We start from the raw sequence: 21,744 nt of genomic DNA on the forward strand, positions 1-21,744 counted from the left end.
TTTTTTAATCTAAATTTGTAATATATATTTTAATTTAATTTTTATATATTTTGGTTAATACATTTTTCTCATAAATATATTTTGTTATATATGACAACAATATATTTTTTATAATGATTCATAATATGTTGTTAATATATTTTTAATATATTTACCTTCCTTCTCAAATTTAGTTTGTAATATATTTTTTACTCGAATATATTTTTTACAAATGAGAATTGAGCATTGAGTAATAATTATTGAGTAATGAGTATAAGAAAAAAGTAACACAAATTCAGGCTTGCGCATTGGACATTTTTTAGTATAACAAGAAATATAACCAAAATTGGACATTTATTCCCTTATTGACTAAAAACATCACAGAACCTATTTCAATTTTCCTTATTCATTCACAGACTCAGATTTCATGACAAATCAAATGGTATTTAACGGAATCATACATGCATTCACAAATATCATTCAGAATTTATTGCAGAAATGGCTGGAGACTAGCAGTGGAACAATGTATACATGAATTTGATAAATCAGATTTCATGTCGTGGCATTTGTATACATCAATTCGAACTTGTGATCTGAAATTTTCCATTGTTAATGATAATTATAAGAAAAAAAAATCAAAAGAAGAAAATGGATTTTCATGTGTTTGAACAGAGCTTTACCAGAATCAGATATGCATTCACAGATTTCATTAAGAATTTATTTCAGAAATGGCTACAGAGTAGCAGTGGAACAATGTATACATCAGTTTGATAATTCAGATTTCATTCAGCATTTGTATACATAAGTTCGAATGTGTGATTTGAATTTTTAGATTTTTCTTGATAATTATAAGCAAAAAATCAAAAGGACGACAGAGTGTTTTACGGATCTGAACAGAGCTTTACCAAAATTTGATATTCATTACCAATAACATAAGTGCATTCACAGATTTGATTCAGAATTTATTTGAAAAATGGGTAGAGAGTAGCAGTGGCACAATGTGTACATCAATTTCATAAATCAGATTTCATTCAGCTAGTGAATACATCAATTCAAACTTGTGATCTGAAATTTGTAATTTTTATAATTATAAGAACAAAATGTGTGAACCCAAGCACAAAATCAACAAATCTAAAAAAACATCAGATTTGACTATTAACCCAAATCAGATTGTGATCTGAACAAAATGTGTGAACCCAAGCACAAAATTTTTCATTTCTAATTGTGATATGAGAAAAGGCAGATTTTTAATGATAATTATAAGAACAAAATCAAAAGAAAAAGAGAGTGTTTTACGGATCTCAACCTAGTCCGGCCCTCATTACGCATAGAGTTACAGATTTGTATATAAGAACAGATATATGTATACATATATATATCTGTGTCCAAAATGTGTGAACCCAAGCACGACGAATCACTTCAACAGGTCAGTAATGAACCAGATTTGTAATGAACCCAAAATGGAAAAAAAAAAAAAACCTTTGAAAAAACAAAATATGGAAAAATTTAAAGATAAAGATTCCACACTTCCTTCAATTTTGGGAAAAATCCTAATGTTGTATAAAGAGAAAGGGACTCCAGACATGAATCGTAAGTAGAGGCCACACACACACACAGATCTACGAAATCAGAAGGATTTCAAAGAGTTACCCGAAGATCGGCGGTGTTTGGAAGGGTTCCGTCTATTGTTCGCCGCCGCCAACGTTAGGGCCCAACTGTCCGATTTGCCGACTTGTTTGCGAGTCGTCTTCGCTGCCGCAGATGCCTACACCGGCCTGATCTCCTCCAAAAAGCTTGGCTCAGATGTTGTCGCCGCTGGTAGCCACTAATCACCTCTTTCGCTTCGTCTGTGCCCTAGGTTTTTGGTTGTGTTGTGTGTTTGGATTTGGCATTGGGCGAAATGAATCTCTTATTTGTTTGAGGGTGTTTTGGTCAATTTACTCGAATAAGGGTTCCTCTCCAACCCGCTGGAGAGCCTTTGTCGTGAAGTGGCTAAATAAGCCTAATTTGTCGTGATCTAGCTAATTTAGCCTCAATCATGCTTCCCAAACACACGTTAAAAAAAAAAAAAAAAAAAAAAAAATTTGTAGCTCTGCTGCCTATAGTCAGTGGAGCTGTAGCTCGCCACTGTCACTTGATGGCTATCCCACCGGTACAAAATGACACTTTTGCCCCTTTACACTAATTTTGAAAAAAGCGAGATTAGGGACAAATTTGTTATTTTAACCTCAAACACTATTTCAAACACATTTTTTAATACAACTCAAATAAAAATTCGTCCCATCTTCCCAAACACAAAAACTAAAATAGCCTACTAAAATAGTCAAAAAGCCAAAAAGCTTAAAAAATAGGCACTTTCCAAACACCCACTTTGTTTGGACAGACTAAGGGCATCCACAATGGATGTGTTAAAATTGTGTGTTAAAGTGTGTTATATGACAAAAAATGTTAAAAGTAGGACCCAAAAATATGTGTTAAGAGTTTGTTAATTTAGTGAGTGAATAGTGAATGAATGCTGGTACAATAGATGTGTTAAGGTGTGTGTTAAATATATATATGTGTGTGTGTGTGTGTGTGTGTGTGTGTGTATAATAAATAAAATAAATAAATAATTTAGTTTATTCAAAAATTCAAGCCCAAAATTAAATTTCAAGTCCAAAAAAAAATCCCAACAAGTTTTTTTTGTTTTAAAAAAATTTGTCGTTGACCGGTCAACCGGCCGGACGTCCAGCCGGTCAAGCGGTAAGACAAAAAAAGGCCCTCCTCTGCTAGTTAAAACGCTCGCTGCAAATAACAAACAACTTAACACTTGACACTAACACACACCACTAACACACATGTTAACAGCTCCATTGCAGCGCCAAACAATACCCTCAGCTAGCCAAAACTTGACACCTGACACTAACATATAGCTTAGTGTGTCCATTGCGGATGCACTAAGGAGATATTGTGATGTAACAAACTAATAGTCCCGATGTATATAGTCATTGAATTACTTGACTGAAAATGATGTATATGTCATGAAAATGACTATTTTAATAAATCTTAAGTTTATTTTGAAAATTATGAAGTATATTGTTTAAATTATTGGCAATGGTAATACGAAATTTGAAATATATTCTATTTTATTTATCTATAGTATATTTTATTTTACAAATAGTCCTTTTAATTTTATTTAAATAAGACATTAGAAGTATACTTTCATTTAAGATTTTGTTAACGCAAAAATGAAAAAAGAAAAAAAAAAAGCAAGAGAAGACTATTATAAGCTCGTTTGGGATGTCCCATCAGGGTTAGAATAGCAGCATAAGATAAAATGGGCTATTTTAGCCAAATAAGACAAAATGTCATATCTAATCCATAATCATTCATTTTTTCTCTCACAAAAGTCAAAAAAGCCAAAAAAATCTATCTCAAACGAGACTTTATAGCCCCAAACTAAAATAGCCAAAAAGCCAGCCCATATCCCAAACGAGTTCTATATATCATTAAATTAATTTACACATGTTTAAAAAAAAGATTAAAAAATGAAAAAGATAACTTTTATATATACTTAAGGGTTAATTTTGTCATTTAATTAGTTAATCCGGAGGTTGGCCCAGTCCGCCCATTTTTGTCCCACACCCCATATGAGATTGATTATTCCACATATAGGGGATTATTCGTCCGACCTTCACTTTTTTAACCAAACATTGGACTATCCACTTTGTTGGATATGGAGTCTAATCCCATGCCTTTATCCCACCAAACAAACACCTAACTAAAGCCCATATGTGTCGATTTTGTTAACCAAATTTATTTATTTATTTATGAATCATGTTCTTTTTCTTTTTTACTTATCAATATCTCTAAAAGGTATTGGGAAAATAATAAGCATTTTAGGACTCTTCAGTTGGAGAGTGGGAAAGGAGGTGTGGTGTTTGGGTTTTGAAAGCTTTATGGGCAATTGTTGTTCAACTTGTCATGGGTTAAAATTCTATTTTGCTTCTAGACGTGTCCAAACCTAGATGGACTTTCAACATTTTTTTCTTATTTGGATACGACCATGTATTCTTGAGACATAATCTATTGCTAGACTTTATAAGTTAGGCTGGTGTACGGGGAGCAAATATTCGTCACTGTCCGCACTCATCGTGTCCAAGCTTCACTTCGCTCCGAATAACCTAAGAACACAACGACGGTGAGTTACTTGACAAGTGCGCTGCCAGAAAACCCCTCCAAGGAAAAAAGAGAAGAAGAGAGAAAGGGAGGAGACAAAGTCGTAGGTGAGCTCTGATCACAAGATTTTCCAAACCTATGTATGGAGGTGCAACATCGTTCATGTAGTTTCTGCACGCACCTCTGTGTCTATTCCCCTATGGATGCGTGGACTTGCTCTCCTCTTACGTTCACCCGCTTGTCAGCGCTAATACAACTAAACACCAAATGACGAAACCGCCAAATGGTGTTGACGTGTACGAACAACATAATCTTCTTCCTGCGGCCCCCAGTATGTAGCACAGCGCTTTCTACCGAGCTATGCTCAGCGCAACACCATGCTCTTCCCTTAGAACCATACTACTGATCTGGCCTTGTTGGTTAGGCCCGAGTATTGGCTCAACCGAGCTCCACGATCATGACCGAGATCCTGTTTGGTCGCATTTGGTCTTCCGAGGACGAACTCCGTCCGACTCGCATGGCTCACATCTCCGAGCTGTGATAGTACCTCAAACTTACTTCACAAGGCCAGGCTAATATCCCTCTCCAACACATGCCATGTGCCTGACCGTGCTCAAACCTCACTCGATCGTGTAGGCTTGTTTCTTTCGAGTACAAACCTCAACTAAGGCCCAAACTAGCTCGGCTTACAGCAGAATCTCCCTCTCAATTACCCCTTAATTCTGTCCGCGCTAGCATGACCGGGATTACATTCAGTGGCTGAGCTTATTCCTTTACTCGGTCGTCATCCACCTGGCTTCACGCCTAGCTACCCATGCTCCCAAGTCGGTTCACTACCTTCAACCATGCTAGTTAGCACGCTTGGTCGTATAGCTTGCCCAGTTAATGATTTTGGTTTTCAGCCTATCCTTTCGAGACTGGCATCGGTCTCATCATAGACACGCGGCATTCACTGATTAGCCCTGTACTGCCTATCCAGCTGTCCCACGTCGTTTCCTGAGATTCAAACTTTGGCATCTCTTTAACTCATACACATATATTGCACACCTCTTCACGTTTCAACCTCCATTATTCATCTTCTCCTCAGACGACCCAGCAAGCCAAAGCATCCAATCTCCAATTTCCGTTCACTTTACTCGAATCGAAGCATCCTCTCGAACAAATTCGGTCCTATCGGAGTACTTTCTTCCGATTAGAGTGTCGATTGTGGCCCTCATTTGGTGAGTTTTTCGTGCCCCCCTTGTTACACTTTCTCTTTCTTGTGCTTCGTGTTCTTAAACTTTAACTCATACATCCGTCCATTGAGGAAGACTAAAACAACCAGACACTACCAAAAACTAGATTAGGTTAGGGTTTTGACCCATTTTGATGTCGAACAGTTTTTGGTAGACGTGCTAGGTCGCTTGTCTTCGACACTGTTCATCATCTTTTGTGATGAACAAGTGGGGATTTGGGATAGACCGGGCAACAAACCTCTGTTTGATCCAAAATTACGACTTGGCCGAGCAAGTTTCTCATTTGCAGAGCTCAGGAAGCGAAAACCGAGCTAGTAGACGTGCTAGGTCGCTCGATCGGGCTAATATCTGGTTCGCTTGGGCGACCAAAGTGCCACTGCGCCCAAAGTGACTGAGCTAAACTCTAGCACGTTTACGCGACCGCGCTATCACTTACACTTGGTTTTTAACTGCAGAATCCCAGGGGACCAAGCACACTAGCACCAAGGATCTCAAAGACCGAGCAGCCATTGTGTATAAATTTGCCAACTTAATACTGTCGTACTAAACAGGTTGGCCTCCCATAGGGCGCTGTCGCTTCCTTGTTAACACGCAGGGTGCACTGGCCGCATTCCGAGAAGAGTATGGCGTCCCGGGCGATGTGCATTTGGAGCTCGGTGAGGAAAACATAAACCAGTGGGATAGGTTGGAGTCCTGCCCCTTCACCGTGCTAAGTATAGTTAAAAGAGGGTTGCCCTTCCCGGTGCAGCCCATAATGTGCGAGTTTTTGAGATGTACTGGACTAGCCCCCACACAAGTATCCACCAACCCTTTTAGGATCATAAATGGAGTGGCCGAGCTGAACAATTGGCTAGGACTACAGTTGGGTCTGGCCGAGGTACTGCATCAATACACGCTTGATCGAATAAAAGATGGTTATAACTATTATTTGAAAATACGACCGGGCAAAGAATGATTAGTGACCGGTACACCGGACAAGGATATGCATGACGATGATTTTTTCTAAATGTCTGGTAACTATGAGACATCTGACGTGCCCAGTTGGTACATCAGCAAATATTTTGGTTTTTCTTGTAAGTTGATCGTTTTGACTGGTTAATTTTGTCAATATTAATTATGCCAAACTAATTACCTTCCTTTGGCAGCTATCGAAGAGTTACAAGCCAATTATCAATACCCGAACGAAGAGGCAATCAGGACCGCGGTAGGATATAGGCACCGAAATTGCCATGAGCGTCTCGGTTATGTACCGAGCTATCGTTACTCAGCTTCGTACAATAGCAAAGTCATCGAGTTTTTGCAGGCGCCTTCTCCACCTCCAGACCCAACACTTCTAGACGTTCTCCTCATCCTCTTGACCGAGGAGTAGGAAATGGCAAAGAGGAGTCAAATTAAGAAGCTCATCACCGCCACTTCTATCGAACTACTAAGTAACCCTCATCTTGCACCAACCACTGGCCAGATCTCAGGGAATGTGATTGCCTTGGCCTTCATGGCTGCACCACTTGCTGAGTCGCGCTGGGCTAGTAAGCTGGCCCAGTCGGCCGATCCCTCAGTTGAGTTGGAAGCCGAGCTCAATGCTGAGCATGCGGCAACCGAGGTCGAGCCGATTCCACCTTGGCAGCCAAAGTTGAAGTCCCGGGAAAGCCCTATCCCACCCAATGCTTCTGTAAAAGGGGACAAGGAACATCTCCTTGCCTTCGATCTTTCTAAGTCCCTACTTCTACCAAAGGACATGATAGGGACCGAGCACGTTCCAAACACCTGGCTTGTCAAGTCCGCGGTAAAATTAATGATGAGAGTAAGAGTTTCAAATTCTAAATTTTTTCCAACTGTTTGCTCGATTTGTTACTTACTCGGGCTAACCGTCTTTTGGTTTTTATTTTGCAGTCTATTCAGAAAACTCACCTCGTCATGGACCGTATTGTCAGTTTGCAAAAAAAGGTGACCAAGCTGAACGCTGTTGGAAAGAGTGTCTCGGTTGAGTTGGGCCGAGATAAGGCTTCGCTTGAAATCACGAATGCTGATAATGCAAGGCTACTAGGTCAGCTCGGCAAAGCCGAGCAAGAAAGAGATGCCATTAAGGCCGAGCTGGAAGAGTTGAAGAAGGCGAGGCAGAAAGACGTGAATGAGGCCAATAATCTCAGCTTCAAGGAGGCCGAGGAGAGTTACACTAAACAGGTTGAAACCACCAAGGACATCTTCTTCAAGCCTGGTTGGAAGGCAACTTGTGAAAAACTTGGCCAAGAATTTGAAACTGAGGTGTTCACCTCTCCTCCCCCCGCCTTCCTGCCGATTTACATGGTGCCTCCTTGCAAGAGGAGAGCAAGAAAGAAGCTGGAGAAGAAGCCAAGAAGGGAGGTGGTCAAGATAAGACCGGTCAAAAAAAGCGCGGCGAAGCGGCCGCCATGGTTGATCTGGAGGAAACCAACACCGAAGCCGAAGATGCCTTTGTTGATCTCTCCCCCTCTCCGAGCTTAGCCTTGTATTTTCTCTTGTTTTTTCTTTTGAACTTTTTGTAACCAGGCTACTAGCCCCAACTCCTATACTTGCAATCTCTAATCAATGAAAAATTTTGACAACTTTTGTGACTAGCAATTACATTATGTTCCTTCTTTACAACCATGCAATATTCTTGAACAAAGCATCCATTCATTTAACCATGAAAAACATTTCGGCTAAACACTTGGAGTTGAACTAGTCATCAACTCCTTTAGTCGGGCAAAACATCTTGGCTAAGAGCTTGGAGCTGAAGAAGTCATCAATCCGTTCGGCCGGGTAAAACACCTCAGCTAAAAATCTGGAGTTGAACAAGTCAGCAACTCTTTTAGCCAAGCAAAACATCTTGGCTAAGAATTTGGAATTGAACAAGTCATCAACTCTTTTAGTCGAGCAAAAGATCTCGGCTAAAAATTTAGAGTTGAACAAGTCATCAACTCATTTAGTTGGGTAAAATGCCTTGGCTAAAAACTTGGAGTTGAACAAATCATTAACTCATTTAGCCGGGTAAAACACCTCGGTTAAAATTTGGAGTTGAACAAGTCATCAACTCATATGGCCAAGTAAAACACCTCGGTTAAAACTTGGAGTTGAATAAGTCATCAACTCATATAGTCAGGCAAAACACTTTGGCTAAAACTTGGAGTTAAACAGCTCATTAACTCTTCCAATCGGGTAATGTCGCCTCGGCTTGGAGTTAAATGCCCCTTATGCATTGCAACCTAGTAATATAACAGATTTTCTAAGTATAGTAATTCATTTTCATCATATGCAAAATGGTATACAGATTCGACAAAAGTCTTGAGACGACTGAAAGAATTACATTGGAAAATGAGGGGGTATGTCTGCCCTCCATAAAAAAATTACATTATAGATTAAAGCTAAAAATAATATAACTTCAAATTGGTCACGTTCCATGGCCGAGGTATTGCTTTGCCTTCAAAGTCCTCTAGGTGGTATGCCCCTTTGCCCGCTAGACCGGTTATCTTGTAAAGCCCTTTCCAGTTTGCCCCTAGCTTCCCTTCACCTGACACTAGAGTGTTGCCCATCACCTTTCTCAGAACCCAATCCCCAACCTTGAATTGTCTGGGGTGAACTGTTTTGTTATACTTCTTGGACAGTTTTTGCTTATATGTTGCGACATGGATCAGTGCCTTTTTTTGGCCTTCTTCTGCAAAGTTCAACTCTAGGGTGATGGCTTCGGCGTTTAAGTCAGGCTCAAAATTTTCGCTGCGGATGGTGGGCATGGCGATCTCTAGTGGGATGACCGTTTCCATTCCATATGCCAAAGCGAAAGGTGTCTCCCCGGTTGAGCATCTTGGTGTAGTTCGGTGGGCCTAAAGGACATTTAGAAACTCTTTGGTCCATTTTCCTTTGGCCTTTTCTAGTATTTTCTTCAACCTCATCCAAAATGGCCTTGTTTGATGCCTTCGCTTGACCATTCAATTGATGATAAGCCGGTGACGAGTTATAGAACTTTATCTTCAGCTTTTTGCAGAGTCCTCTGAACAACCTTCCAGCAAATTGGGTGTCATTGTCGGAGATCAGAACCTTGGGGACTCCAAACCGCATTGTTACATTCGACCAGACAAACCTCTTCACATCCTTTTCTTTGATTGTTGCTAGGGGTTTGGTTTCGACCAATTTAGTGAAGTAGTCTATTGCCGCTATAAAGAACTTACGGTTTCCTGGCGTGGTTGGGAGTGGTCCCACTATGTCAAGCTCCCACATTGCGAACGACTAAGGACTTGTGAGAGAGATAAGCTCTCTAGCTGGTTGATAAATTTGGTAGGCGAATTTTTGGCACTTTCGCAATTTCTCACATATTTCTGTGCATCTGCCTACATACATGGCCACCAATATCCTTGCGAGATAGCGTGGTAGGCTAGGGATCTTCCGACGATGTGACTCCCACATATTCCTTCATGGATCTCGAAAAGAAAAGCGTCGACTTTACTTGGATGAACGCATTTGAGGTATAGACCGGTGAATGACTTCTTATAAAAAGTGCTGGATGGAGAGAGCTAAAATCGCTCAAACTTCACGCGGACTTTGTTTGTCTCTTTCTTGTCAGTCGGCAAGATTCTTTCTTTTAGGAAAAGCATGATGGGGTCTATCGAAGAAGAACCTAGCTCAGTGCAAAGAACTTCCATCTGCACTGAGTCTTTTATACTGGGTCTTGGAGGGAATTCAATCAAGAGAGGGCTGGGCATTGATCTGTCTGCTATGGAAGCCAAACCGGCCAGCTCATCTGCCCAGCTATTGTCTTCTCGGCAGATATGTTGAAATCGTATAGCTTGGAATTTTTGATCTACTCTCTCACCAAAGTTTGGTATTTGGTCATATCACCATCTTTGGCTTCATATTCCCCAAACACTTGGTTTACAACGAGTTGGGAGTCGCTGTAGACCATTAACTCGGATGCTTGTAGTCAAAGTGCGCTTTTCAGGCCGGCTAGAAGTGCTTCATATTCAACCTCATTATTGGATGCGGTGTCACGCCCCCAAAATAATATAATAAATCCAACTCATGAATAGAAGAATAACAGAAATAAAATACTTACCCATTCCATGATCCTAACACAACCTAATGGTCTCTTCCAATAGACATGTTTAACTAATATCCTGCAGCCGCACACAAAGTGCCATTAGCTTAGAAAGATGATGTTAACTCTGATCAAGCGGGCATCTTACACTTTGAACAAGCTGTTGAACTTATACACACAGTATTCAGAAATTTATATTTACATCATATTTTGGCATATTTGGTTTAACAGCTTCAGGTGCTTTAAGGTGTGAATTAAATAATGGAGGCAGTTGGAAGAAGACCCAGGAAGGCAGGACCTATTCTGCTTGCATTGTAAGTGGTTCAAACTCAACTCATCTGTTAGAGTTGATTATTATGACACTTTCTCAGTTCTTTTTAACTGCCCACTGACTATTGAGCGGTTCTTGACGAACTTTTAGGATAACCATACAAAAGGCTGCAAGTGTCCACCAGGATTCGAGGGTGATGGAGTGCACACTTGTGAAGGTAATGTATTTCCACTTCTTGGTTTTACTGATTAATGTCGTGGAACATTACAAAGATGACTGGGATTTACAAGGCTTGTTGGGCCCATTATTTTGCTATGGCTATATCAAATTAGGCGATGACTCTTTTCAAGCATACTGTCTTTAAACATTTAGTAGGTTTGTAGGCTGATACCCTGTAGATTTCAGTCTCTTTCTATTGACCATTCTGTCTTCCAGATATTGACGAATGCAAAGAAAGGTCAGCCTGCCAATGCCCGCAGTGCAAATGCAAGAATACCTGGGGTAGTTATGAGTGCCGCTGCGGCAGCAATTTATTATACATGCGAGAACATGACACGTGCATAAGTGAGTATGAGCATGTCTATGACTATTTGCTGAAATGAAAGAACTAGTAATTAATTTATTTTCATTGTGTTGGCCCATAGTTATACAGCTGACCATATTAAATTTAGTTGAACATGGACTGTTTGGTTGTTTTGTGTTGCTGAAGTTGTTTCTGTTCTGCTTTGAAGTTGTTCTGTTTGGCCTACTGTTCGAAGCTATTTTTGCTGTGATGATGTAATTTTCAAATTTAGCTGCTGAATTCAAATGGGTGCTCATCAAGTGCTCAAAAAACAAAATCAAATGGGGTAATGATTTCCACAATAGTAGGTTGTTTGGCACAAAAAAGTTATCTCATATTAAAAAATATTACACAGAGAGAGAGAGAGAGAGAGCATCATTTAGGGTTGTCCCAGTGCTGGGATCTAAGACTCCAAAGGCAATCTAGTTGATAGGTTAGACTTTTTTTTTAGTGTTTCCCCCATTCAAACTGTCATCTCTATGTCCACTTCCCTACCCTTCCTCTGAGCCTCTTTCCCACACAAAACCTAACCCTCCCAGGCCCCTACAGACCCCAATACCATTACCAACAGAAGATACTATCAAAAAATCATAATACTTAAAGTCACCAGAAGATGCATGGAAGTTCCAAGCTTCCTTGCTTATTACACACTAATATTTCCTATAATATGCTACACATGTTATCTCGACCTAGATTTGATTTATCACTGGATAATTTTTTTATTTTTTTGCCTATTATGCAGATCGGCACAACAAACACCATGCACACACCATATTTAAAAAAATGTATGCTAATGATCACCCAATGATTAGTATTAGTATTGATATACGTGCTAAATATGTATCAAAATATGTAAAAAGTGCTTAGTATTCTAACTATTTTGGTATTACCTCCCCTTAAAGACAGACTAGAAGTTGTCATTAGCATGATCCGTTGAAAAATAATAGTGGATCTTATTATTTTATAGATATGATAGGTCCTATATTTATACATATGGTTCATACGTAGGAGGTAAAAAGAAAGGGGGGTAAATATTCATGTATCATTTTCTTAGTCATCAAACCAAGATATACTCTCTGAGGATGAACTGTCTAGTACAAATCTAGTACAAAATCTGACTCCATTTTCATTTGGCAGACTTATCTCGAACAGCATTACACTCTGGTAGGGGCCTCCCCATCAGCCATAACTCAGTTGTACCAAATTTGCAGTCATGTGTGAAGAAATTGTTTCTCTAGTCGATGATAAACGTACCTAATTGCCTTAAAATAGCAAGAAATTGTTAGCAAGTTCTAAAATTCCTAATTTTTACTTAGTGTCTTATGGATATCAAAGATCTGAATTAGCTCCAACACTTTTTATTCATTCAGTTGTCATGTACCAGTTGATTATTTTACAAAATTTTCAATCATGAGAAGTTGATCATTTCACAATCTCTCCTTTTACACTAGTGTGTGCATTTTTCCATATAGGGTAGCAACTTTGATGGTGGTTTTTTTCTTTTTTTTTTTCAATTGGCAGGTGATTTTTTATATTTATGAAGATAATTATATTAAATTGAACAATCATAATTTATAAATAATAGACCAAAAAATGTTTTGCAATGAGTGCTTGGTTGATGTGGAATATCATTAGTAGCATGTGAAGATAAACATTTAGTGTTCTTGACATTGGGCCTTGGAACTGTTTTGCAATGAGTGCAAGACAGGTGTTTACTCACCTACCTTCTATAGAAATACCCCCTCTTCTCATTCTTTAGGGCTTATCGTGCACTTCGTCTTGGGCTCTCAAACTAAGCTTATGTGGATTAAATACTCTAAAATAGTGCAGCAGACTGGGTTGTTTGAGGTTGACCACCAATTTTATATTTGGACTTTGGCATGCATTTCAGGTATGGATTTGAATCAAGATGTCCCATAATTTGAGGCAATGTTTGGTAAAGACATTCATATTTTCTCTTATTTATATTCTAAGGTAGAACAAAGTTTCTACATAAGCAGGAAGTCTTAACACAGCAGTTCATTGATATGGTTGTAACATAGAAATAGAGAACAAATACTTCAGCATGCTTGGCAATTATTGTCACTCAAGCATCAAACCTGAATAAGTGTGGGCTATTGTTCTGTATGGTTGAAAATCCTTCCTTGCCACAGGATTAGTTATTGATTGAGTTGCTTCTAGGACAATAAGGCATTTGGTAATGAAAGTTGCTTGTATCTCTGTCAAGGGAAAACCAGCTCAAAAAAAAATGTAATTCATCCAGCGAGAGAGATTACATCTTTGCATGGGGGATCAAGCAAGTTTGATCCTGTGAGACATTTAATTGTCGAGCTTTGCCTTCTGATGAGAAGTGCAAGAATCAATTTTGATTTTCGAGCGCCGGATGAGAAATATAATTCTCTCAAGTATATTTTGTTATGACAAGATGGATCAATTTCAGTTGCCATGTTTGGTTTCTGCTGTGTGGCACCATATTGGATCTGGAATTGTGGCTCATCCAATTTATTCTATAGACATAAGAATGTTATTGTTTTATTTACAATTTGATAATGGTAGTCATTTTAATTTGCTAATGTGACCTTTGCTTTTCATGGACATTTTTCATTATTTGTCCAATTTTAACTGACATTATTTCTCTTTTTCTTTGGTACAGATGGATGAACTCGTGCACAAAGCTAAATTGTACAGGACAAATTGGCACTTTTTGTATTTTTAGAAGGATTATATATTTTTGTATAGATGTATATGGAAAATATTAGGGTAGACTAGTAGTTATATTTTTGGATACACTACTAGTTATATTTTTGGATGGGTGTGTATAGAAAATATTTGGTAGATTACTAGTTATATTTTTGGGTTGATGTACATGGATAAAAATTTAAAACATAATAACAAGTACTTGTTATGTGTTTAATTTTTATGCTAGATGAAATATGTAGTTTCGAATTATTTGCGGATGTAAATTTATAGTAGTTGTTGATTTTAATTAAACAGGTTCAGAAATTGTTGATATATGTATTTTGTTGAATGTTGATGATTCAATTTATTTGTTGGTTTGAATGATTTCTTATTTTTACAGATTATATTGAATAAATTGGATGAATTATTATAAATTACAGGTTTATTTTATTGGGTATTGGCGACCAAAATTTGGTTTTGTTTTTATAGTTTTGGCGACCAATTGATTGGTCGCAAAATGTCACAATTGGCGACCAAAAAAATTTTGGTCGCAGAATGTCACAATTGGCGACCATAATTTTTTGGTCGCGAAATGTTCCAATTGGCGACCAAACAAATTTTCGTCGCAGAATGTTACAATTGGCGACCAATTGATTAGTCGCGAAATGTCACAATTGGCGACCAAAAAAATATTGGTCGCAGAATGTCACAATTGGCGACCAAATTTTTTGGTCGCGAAATGTCACAATTGGCGACCAAAAAAATATTGGTCGTAGAATGTCATAATTGGCGACCAAATTTTTTGGTCGCAAAATGTCACAATTGGCGACCAAACAAATTTTGGTCGCGGTATGTCACAATTGGCGACCAAATTTTTTGGTCGCAGAATGTCACGATTGGCGACCAAACTTTTTGGTCGGGAAAATATCACTTTTCGCGACCAAAGTGTTTTGGCGACAAAATAAATTAGTCGCGGTAATTAAACATTTAGCGACTAAAAATTTAGTCGCGAAATTCAACTTTTGCCGACCAACCACAATTTTGGTCGCGAATTACTTTTGCCGACCATCAATTGACGACCAAAGTAGCGACCAAAAAAATTGGTCGCGGATAACTTTTGCCGACCAAAAATTGACTTTTAGCGACCAATTTTTTTGTTGCCAAAAGTGTTAATTCTTGTAGTGTCATATCTTGCTTCTTTTTTTAAAAAAAAAAATTGTCAAAATCATGCGAGCTATTTATTTTTTAATTAAAAAACAAATGTGTCCTTGTGATGGGTTACAAATGTCGATTAACTTGATTTTTTTATGGATAATCTACTCAATGAATTTTACATTATGGACTGTTCGAATTATTAAAATAATCTCAAGACAATTCTTCACATAGGACTCAGATCAAGCTGTTGTACTCACATAAGGCTCAGACTAGGCTGTTATCCTTATTTGAAAACACTTTTTTGTTCGGCATAACATTCCTTGTGACATTATGAAATACCTAAACATGACATGCACGAAAGTATTAAATAATCTACAAGAATAACACCTAATTATATAAATCTGAGGAAACATAACATAATAACTTAAATAAGTAAACTAGGGTAGTTGAAGAGGTCTCACCCCTTTGCCATTAGGGAAGCAACGCCAAAAGAGAAGTCTGGACGAGGCCGACCAACAGCATCTTTGATTGCATCAGTTAAAACTCCAGTTATAAGTACAGAAAATAGAAGTCCTGAACACGCATACAAAAAATGATGCAAATGAAAATGATGGGTATATTATTCTGCCAGCATTTGAAAATTTTTTGCTAAGTAGCAAGCCATCGTGCATTATTAACCATTTTTTGTTTGTTTGTTTGTATTTTTTTTATAAAAGACTTGTTAAAATCTTTTAGTTTTATAGATCATTCTACATTAAATCAACTTAGAAAATTTAATAATTTCCTAATATTTTTGACGAGTATTTGACCAATAAGACTTACAATTATCATTTTAGTGGCATTCGTTCGAGTTTTGAGCATACCGTTCTTTTGGAAATTGATATTAAATTGTGTACATTGTACCTTTTAAAAAAAAATATTAACAAAAACATAGAACACTGAGTCACATTTATTATTTTAAAGAACAATAGAAGAATATAAATCTCTTGAACAATTATCGCATACTTTTTTTTTTTTTTTTTATTGGCACAATTATTGCATACTTGAAAGGGTATTGCTAGATGGACTTGAGGTTGTTGCTAGAACATTCTATAGGACTTATCCCGAGTTTATTGTGACGATCTGAATCATTCTTATTGTATTTGTCAAATATATATCCATGAAAAAAATTATGTTAATCGGACATCCGTAATTGCATATCTTATCCTACATTTTTTTAAATTATCAAAATCATGCTAGCCATTTATTTTTTTAAAAACAAATGTGGCCTTGTGATGGGTTACAAATGTCAATTAACTTGATTTTTCATGGATAATCTACTCAATAAATTTTATATATTGGACTGTTCGAATTATCAAAATAATCTCAAGACAAATCTTCACATAGGGCTCAGGTCAAGCTGTTGTGCTCACAATAGCAACCCAGGTCCTCTCTAAGCATCAAATAAATTTTCATAATATTAAGGTTTTTTTTTTTTTGGCATCGAAAGCGCTTATTAGCTACAAGTTCAAATCAAACATTAGGCAACAACAACAAACAATTGTAGCTGATTCAAAATCTAAACCAAAATTATTAATATTTTTTGGCACATAGTGTTTGACCAGGGTATTGGGGATTTTATCACAAAATTAAACCTAGCCATAAATCCCAAAGGAAGAGGCTTATTAATTTTATAACAATGTTAGGTATCATGAAAAATCTTTCATGAAAATTGTACGGGGAGGAAATAATTCTCCTCGTATAATCCTGTTGACCAAGTCCACGCTCCTCCGTACGACGTCGCTTTGTCACCTGAAAACACAAACGTGAGCTAGCCGGCGGGTGTGTGCCGGAAACCTCTCCGATGCCTAAGTCAGAAAACTTGACAAGTAGACAAAGCTCTAAGTTTTCAGAAAGATTGTGTTCAATTACCTCCTCCAAGGTGATGCTTGTGAGCTTTTATAAGATTCATATGGCACAATCCTAGTAGGACTTGTATTTCTCCATACAGAGTCCTCCTAGGATTCAATCTCTTAAGGATAATGCTTATCCTTTTACACCCTCCCCCACTGCTCAAACCAAGTGGGATGGTTTTCTTTACGGCCGAACTTCCTTTCGACCGAAGTAAACTTGGCTATATCGAGTCACAGAAGGCCGAACTATCCTTAGCTCGGTCCTCTCCTCCAAATCTTTACTTCGGCTGCCCTGTTCAACCTTGATGCGCTTAGATCAGACTTCCAAGTAACAAGTTCTGACCGACCTAACCATTGTAAGTCACGACCGGACTAACTCTGAGATCGGCCTAACTGTGAGTTGCCTCCAGACCGGAGTAGTTTTACTCTTTCTTGGGCCGAAGTAACTTTGTCTTCCCAAGGCCGGAGTAGCTTTACATCCATGAGCCGAAGTAACATTTACTTCTCCCAGCCGGAGTAACATTGCTCTCTGGGCCGGAGTATCCTTTACGGCCTTCTTACTTAGTCCTTCGCGTTTTGGGCCTCAAAGCCCAACTTGCAGCTCGGCCCAATTTTTCCCAAAAATTACCCTCTCAATTGCCCCTTAATTCCATCTGCATAGCATGATTGGGATTACCAGTCCACTGGCCGAGCTAGTGTCGTTTTAAGCTTTTCCAGCCGAGCTAAAAAATACTTTAGCCTCTCCAGCCGAGCTAAAAACTCTCGAGTTTTAAGCCGAGCTAATTTTACTCCTGGCCATGTTTTGTCCGGTCAAAAACGTCTCTTCAATCATAATGTCTGTAACGCTTCCCATTCTTATGACACGTGGCATGTTTTGGTTGGCTAAGGACGGCTGTCACGCCGTCTTTCGTACTTCGTGAAATTTGAACAGTCCCGCCCAAATTTTGGGCTTTCTAACAAAATCAATCCCTGAGGCTAGGGTCCCCTCACTTTTGCCATTTCTCCATCTTCTCTCTCTGTGTTCTTGCTGCTCGTGCTCTTTCTTTACTGCGACAGTCTTCATCTTCAGTCCTTCCTTATTTAATTCTGGTAAGCAAATCCATTTTCCCTTCATGTTTTTGCTTTTACATTCGTTTTGTGCAACTGTATATCTAGTTTTCGTATGCTTTTGCGAAACATTTCTTCCATTTATCTGCTCTGCTTTTGTACTTTCTATGAAGAAACCAGTAGAACTTGTATGTGTATGAACTATTTTGTAGGAATCTTAGATCCAAAATCACCTAGCAACCGGACTAGAAAACTGTTTGTGTTATGTATGTGGATAGATTCTGAACATAACCGAACTAGAACTTGTAGGAATATCAGTAGTTTCTTCTGACCCACTCTAGCCAAGATAAGATCACCGAACAAGCTTGCTCATACCGAACTCGGTACTTCGGTCTATAACCGAGCTAAGATTTTGGGGCCAAGCCAGCTTTCTTAGTTCTCAAACCGAACTCAGAAAGCCGCCCCTGAGAGCTCAACCGAAGTAATTATACTGTAACCGTTTTAGGCCTTGGGACTAAACCAGCTTTCTAAGTTTCTTAGACCGAACTCAGGAAAGCTGCCCCTAGACGTTAAACCGGTCTAAACTGCTCAAAAACCGAGCTAAGAAACCTTCTGTTGAGCCAAGGTAGAACCAGCCAACTAAGCCGAAGTAGGATTTGTATATCTTGCTTATAATTTTGTAGCGCGGTCCAACGATCTGTGCTTAACCCCCTTGCTTTCTACTTTGCAGACTTAGGTTGCCCAGGCCCTCCTGCGTGTGCTCAACCGAGCTTACTGAGCCAAATTTTTGTACCGAAATAACTTATCCGTAATTTATACAACAAATGGGTAAGTATAGATATTTAGTCGAAACCCCTGGTGGCATGGCCGAATTCAGGCAGGACTACCAGATTCCTGATGATGTTCAACTGGAGTTGGCCAAGAAAGATGCTACTCCCTGGGACAATGAAGGCTTCGTCCCTTTCACCCTTCAATCAATAATTGAAACCGGACTACGGTTTCCTGTCCAACCGCTAATCTGCGAATTCCTTAGGCAGACTAGGCTATGTCCCACCCAACTATCCACCAACACATATCGTATTATAATGGGGATAGCCGCATTAAACCACCAAACCGGACTGAATCTTGGTCTGGCCGAAATATTCCATCAGTATTCCATCGGTTCAAAGAATGCTGGGTGGGTATATTACCTTAGAATTCGCCGCCGCCGAGAGAAGATAATTAAGCATACTCCGGACAAAGATCTCAATGATGATGATTTCTTTTGGGTCTCTGGGAACTTTGAGGATTTTCAAGCTCAAATTCCTGGCCGACCTATAAATTGGAAAATGGGAGAGCCTGGTAATTTTACTTCGGTCTTCCGCTTTGTATGTTATCTCGGTTGCTTAATCTGCTAGCCGAACTAACACTTGTCTTTTTTTTTTTTTTTTTTTTTGCAGATTTCGCCCATCTCCACTCCTTGTATAGCTATCCTAACCTCGGCGTTTTGCGAGCCGCATTTCGGGTTAAAGAAAGAGATTGGGCCAAGCTTCTAAATTTCGAACTGACCTACCGTTACAGCGGTCGACGGAAGGCAAAAGTAACCGATTTTCTTCTCGAGGAAGCACCGGAGCCGGACCCCACTTTGCCCGAGATAAGACTTGTTCCATTAACCGCTGAGGAAGAAATGGCAAAGAAGAGCAGAGTCAGGGCCCTTCTAACTTCAACAACTAGAGCCGAAGTAACACCAACTACTGAGGTGCAGCCTGCCGTCGTGGCCCTTCCTTCACAACGGCCCTCTTCGTCTCGCCCTTCAAAACGCGCCCGATCTACGTCAGCCGAACAACAACTTGTTGACGAAGTCGAAACCGTCCCCCAAAGTCCTCAACCTGCCTCCCAACCTGCACAAACTGACCGAGCCCGATCCCTGAAGTGGGCTCCGCCTTTGATCTTCAATGACCGAAACATCAAAGTCACTGATTCGGTCGTGGGTGAAAAAGACCACCAACTGGCCTTTAACCTGGCCAAAAGTGTGTGCCTCCCTAAGGACATGGAGCACCACTTGAAGCAACTGAATACCGAAATGAAATCAATTCGGTCTGTTTCCAAGTCCATGGTCTTGGTAAGTAGCTGTCTGCTTTTTTCTGTCTAAATTTTTCCAACTCTTACTTCGGTTCTAAAGGTATCTTTGCTTTGCCAGGCCTTGCAAAAGAACAATGTCACTTACCGGAAAGTCCAAGAGCTCCGCAAAACCACAAGGCAGGCGATGGCGGAAGCCGAAGCAAGGTCGGCCGAACTACAACAAGCCGAAAAGAGAATGGCCGAGCTGGAAGCGGAGAACGGCCGTCTTGCCGATCTAGTTAATTCGGCGGAAGCGGAGAAGCAGAAAGCTGCCATTGTTATGAAGGACAAGTATTTGCGGGAGTTGTTGAAGCTAGAGAAGAGAAAGGACGCCGAAATGAGCGAACTGAAAAAGAATATGGAGGCGGTCGACAAGGGGGGGTACAAGCGAGGTTTCAAGGAGGCCGAGGAGGCCTACGTCAAGCAATGCGATGCCGCCAAGGAGCTTTTCTTCAAGTGCGGCTGGAGGGCGGCTGTGGAGAAGCTCGGTCATGATCAACAGACCGAGGTCTTCAACCCTCCAGAGTACTTTATACCGAAGTCCCTTGCGGGGTACGCGGATGCCATGCAGCAGCAATTCCTTGAAGGTTCAGATACTGACGAAGATTCTGCTTCTGGGGGTACTCCAGTTGAAAACGTGGATCAGACAGATCGGCCGGAGTCCAGAGTGGAAGATCTGGCTATTGAACAGCCGAATGAAACTGTGGCTCCGGTCGATGCCACCGTTGTGACTGAAGGAGTGCTGCCGCCAGAGACCGGTCTTCCAGTAGATGCCGATGCGGTTTTCGATGCTGAAATTGATGAACTTTTCTCTTAGTTTTTTACTTTTTCTTCTTTGTAACCGAACTAAGCCCCCTTGTAATGACTTCTGTTTGAATAAAAATTTCACTTCTCTTATTCCGGTTATTGTGTGTATGCTTGGGTTTGTAATGTCTTCTATTACTCCAAGTGCTATTTCGGTTTTTGGTTGGTTAAACTATACTTACCAGCCAACCACTCCTTAGCCGATATAATTACTTTGGCTGAGGAGTACAGTGTTGGTTCGTTTCAGCCAACCACTCTTCAGCCATACACTTACTTCGGCTGAAGAGCAACAGGTGTTGGTTTATTCCAGCCAACCACTCTTCAGCCTTGCACTTACTTTGGCTGAAGAGTTACGGGTGTTGGTTTATTCCAGCCAACCACTCTTCAGCCTTGCACTTACTTCGGCTGAAGAGTTACAGGTGTTGGTTTATTCCAGTCAACCACTCTTCAGCCTTGCACTTACTTCGGCTGAAGAGTAACAAGAGTTGGTTTGTTCCAGCCAACCACTCTTTAGCCTAACACTTACTTCGGCTGAAGAGTTACGGGTGTTGGTTTATTCCAGCCAACCACTCTTCAGCCTTGCACTTACTTCGGCTGAAGAGTTACAGGTGTTGGTTTATTCCAGCCAACCACTCTTCAGCCTTGCATTTACTTCGGCTGAAGAGTAACAAGAGTTGGTTTGTTCCAGCCAACCACTCTTCAGCCTAACACTTATTTCGGCTGAAGAGTTACGGGTGTTGGTTTATTCCAGCCAACCACTCTTCAGCCTTGCACTTACTTCGGCTGAAGAGTTACAGGTGTTGGTTTATTCCAGCCAA

The 21,744-nt window shown here is 39.7% G+C and overlaps 1 protein-coding gene and 1 long non-coding RNA gene across 2 annotated transcripts; both read left to right on the forward strand.

Annotated features, from left to right (window-relative positions):
* Positions 1–10,446: 10,446 nt before the first annotated feature.
* LOC145790302 (uncharacterized) lies at positions 10,447–14,088 on the forward strand. Its single transcript, XR_014328984.1, has 4 exons — positions 10,447–10,730; positions 10,838–10,904; positions 11,123–11,251; positions 13,903–14,088. It is a non-coding gene; the product is annotated as an uncharacterized LOC145790302 (long non-coding RNA).
* A 5,849-nt stretch (positions 14,089–19,937) lies between these two features.
* LOC145791070 (uncharacterized) lies at positions 19,938–21,123 on the forward strand. Its single transcript, XM_082870865.1, has 2 exons — positions 19,938–20,123; positions 20,202–21,123. Exons 1-2 carry the CDS (start codon positions 20,052–20,054, stop codon positions 20,937–20,939), a joined length of 810 nt encoding a protein of 269 aa, XP_082726991.1. The 5' UTR covers positions 19,938–20,051; the 3' UTR covers positions 20,940–21,123.
* Positions 21,124–21,744: the final 621 nt, after the last annotated feature.

This window comes from Camellia sinensis, chromosome 5 (genome assembly GCF_055761805.1).
Source record: "Camellia sinensis isolate YWXY chromosome 5, ASM5576180v1, whole genome shotgun sequence".
Taxonomy (NCBI): Eukaryota; Viridiplantae; Streptophyta; class Magnoliopsida; order Ericales; family Theaceae; genus Camellia; species Camellia sinensis.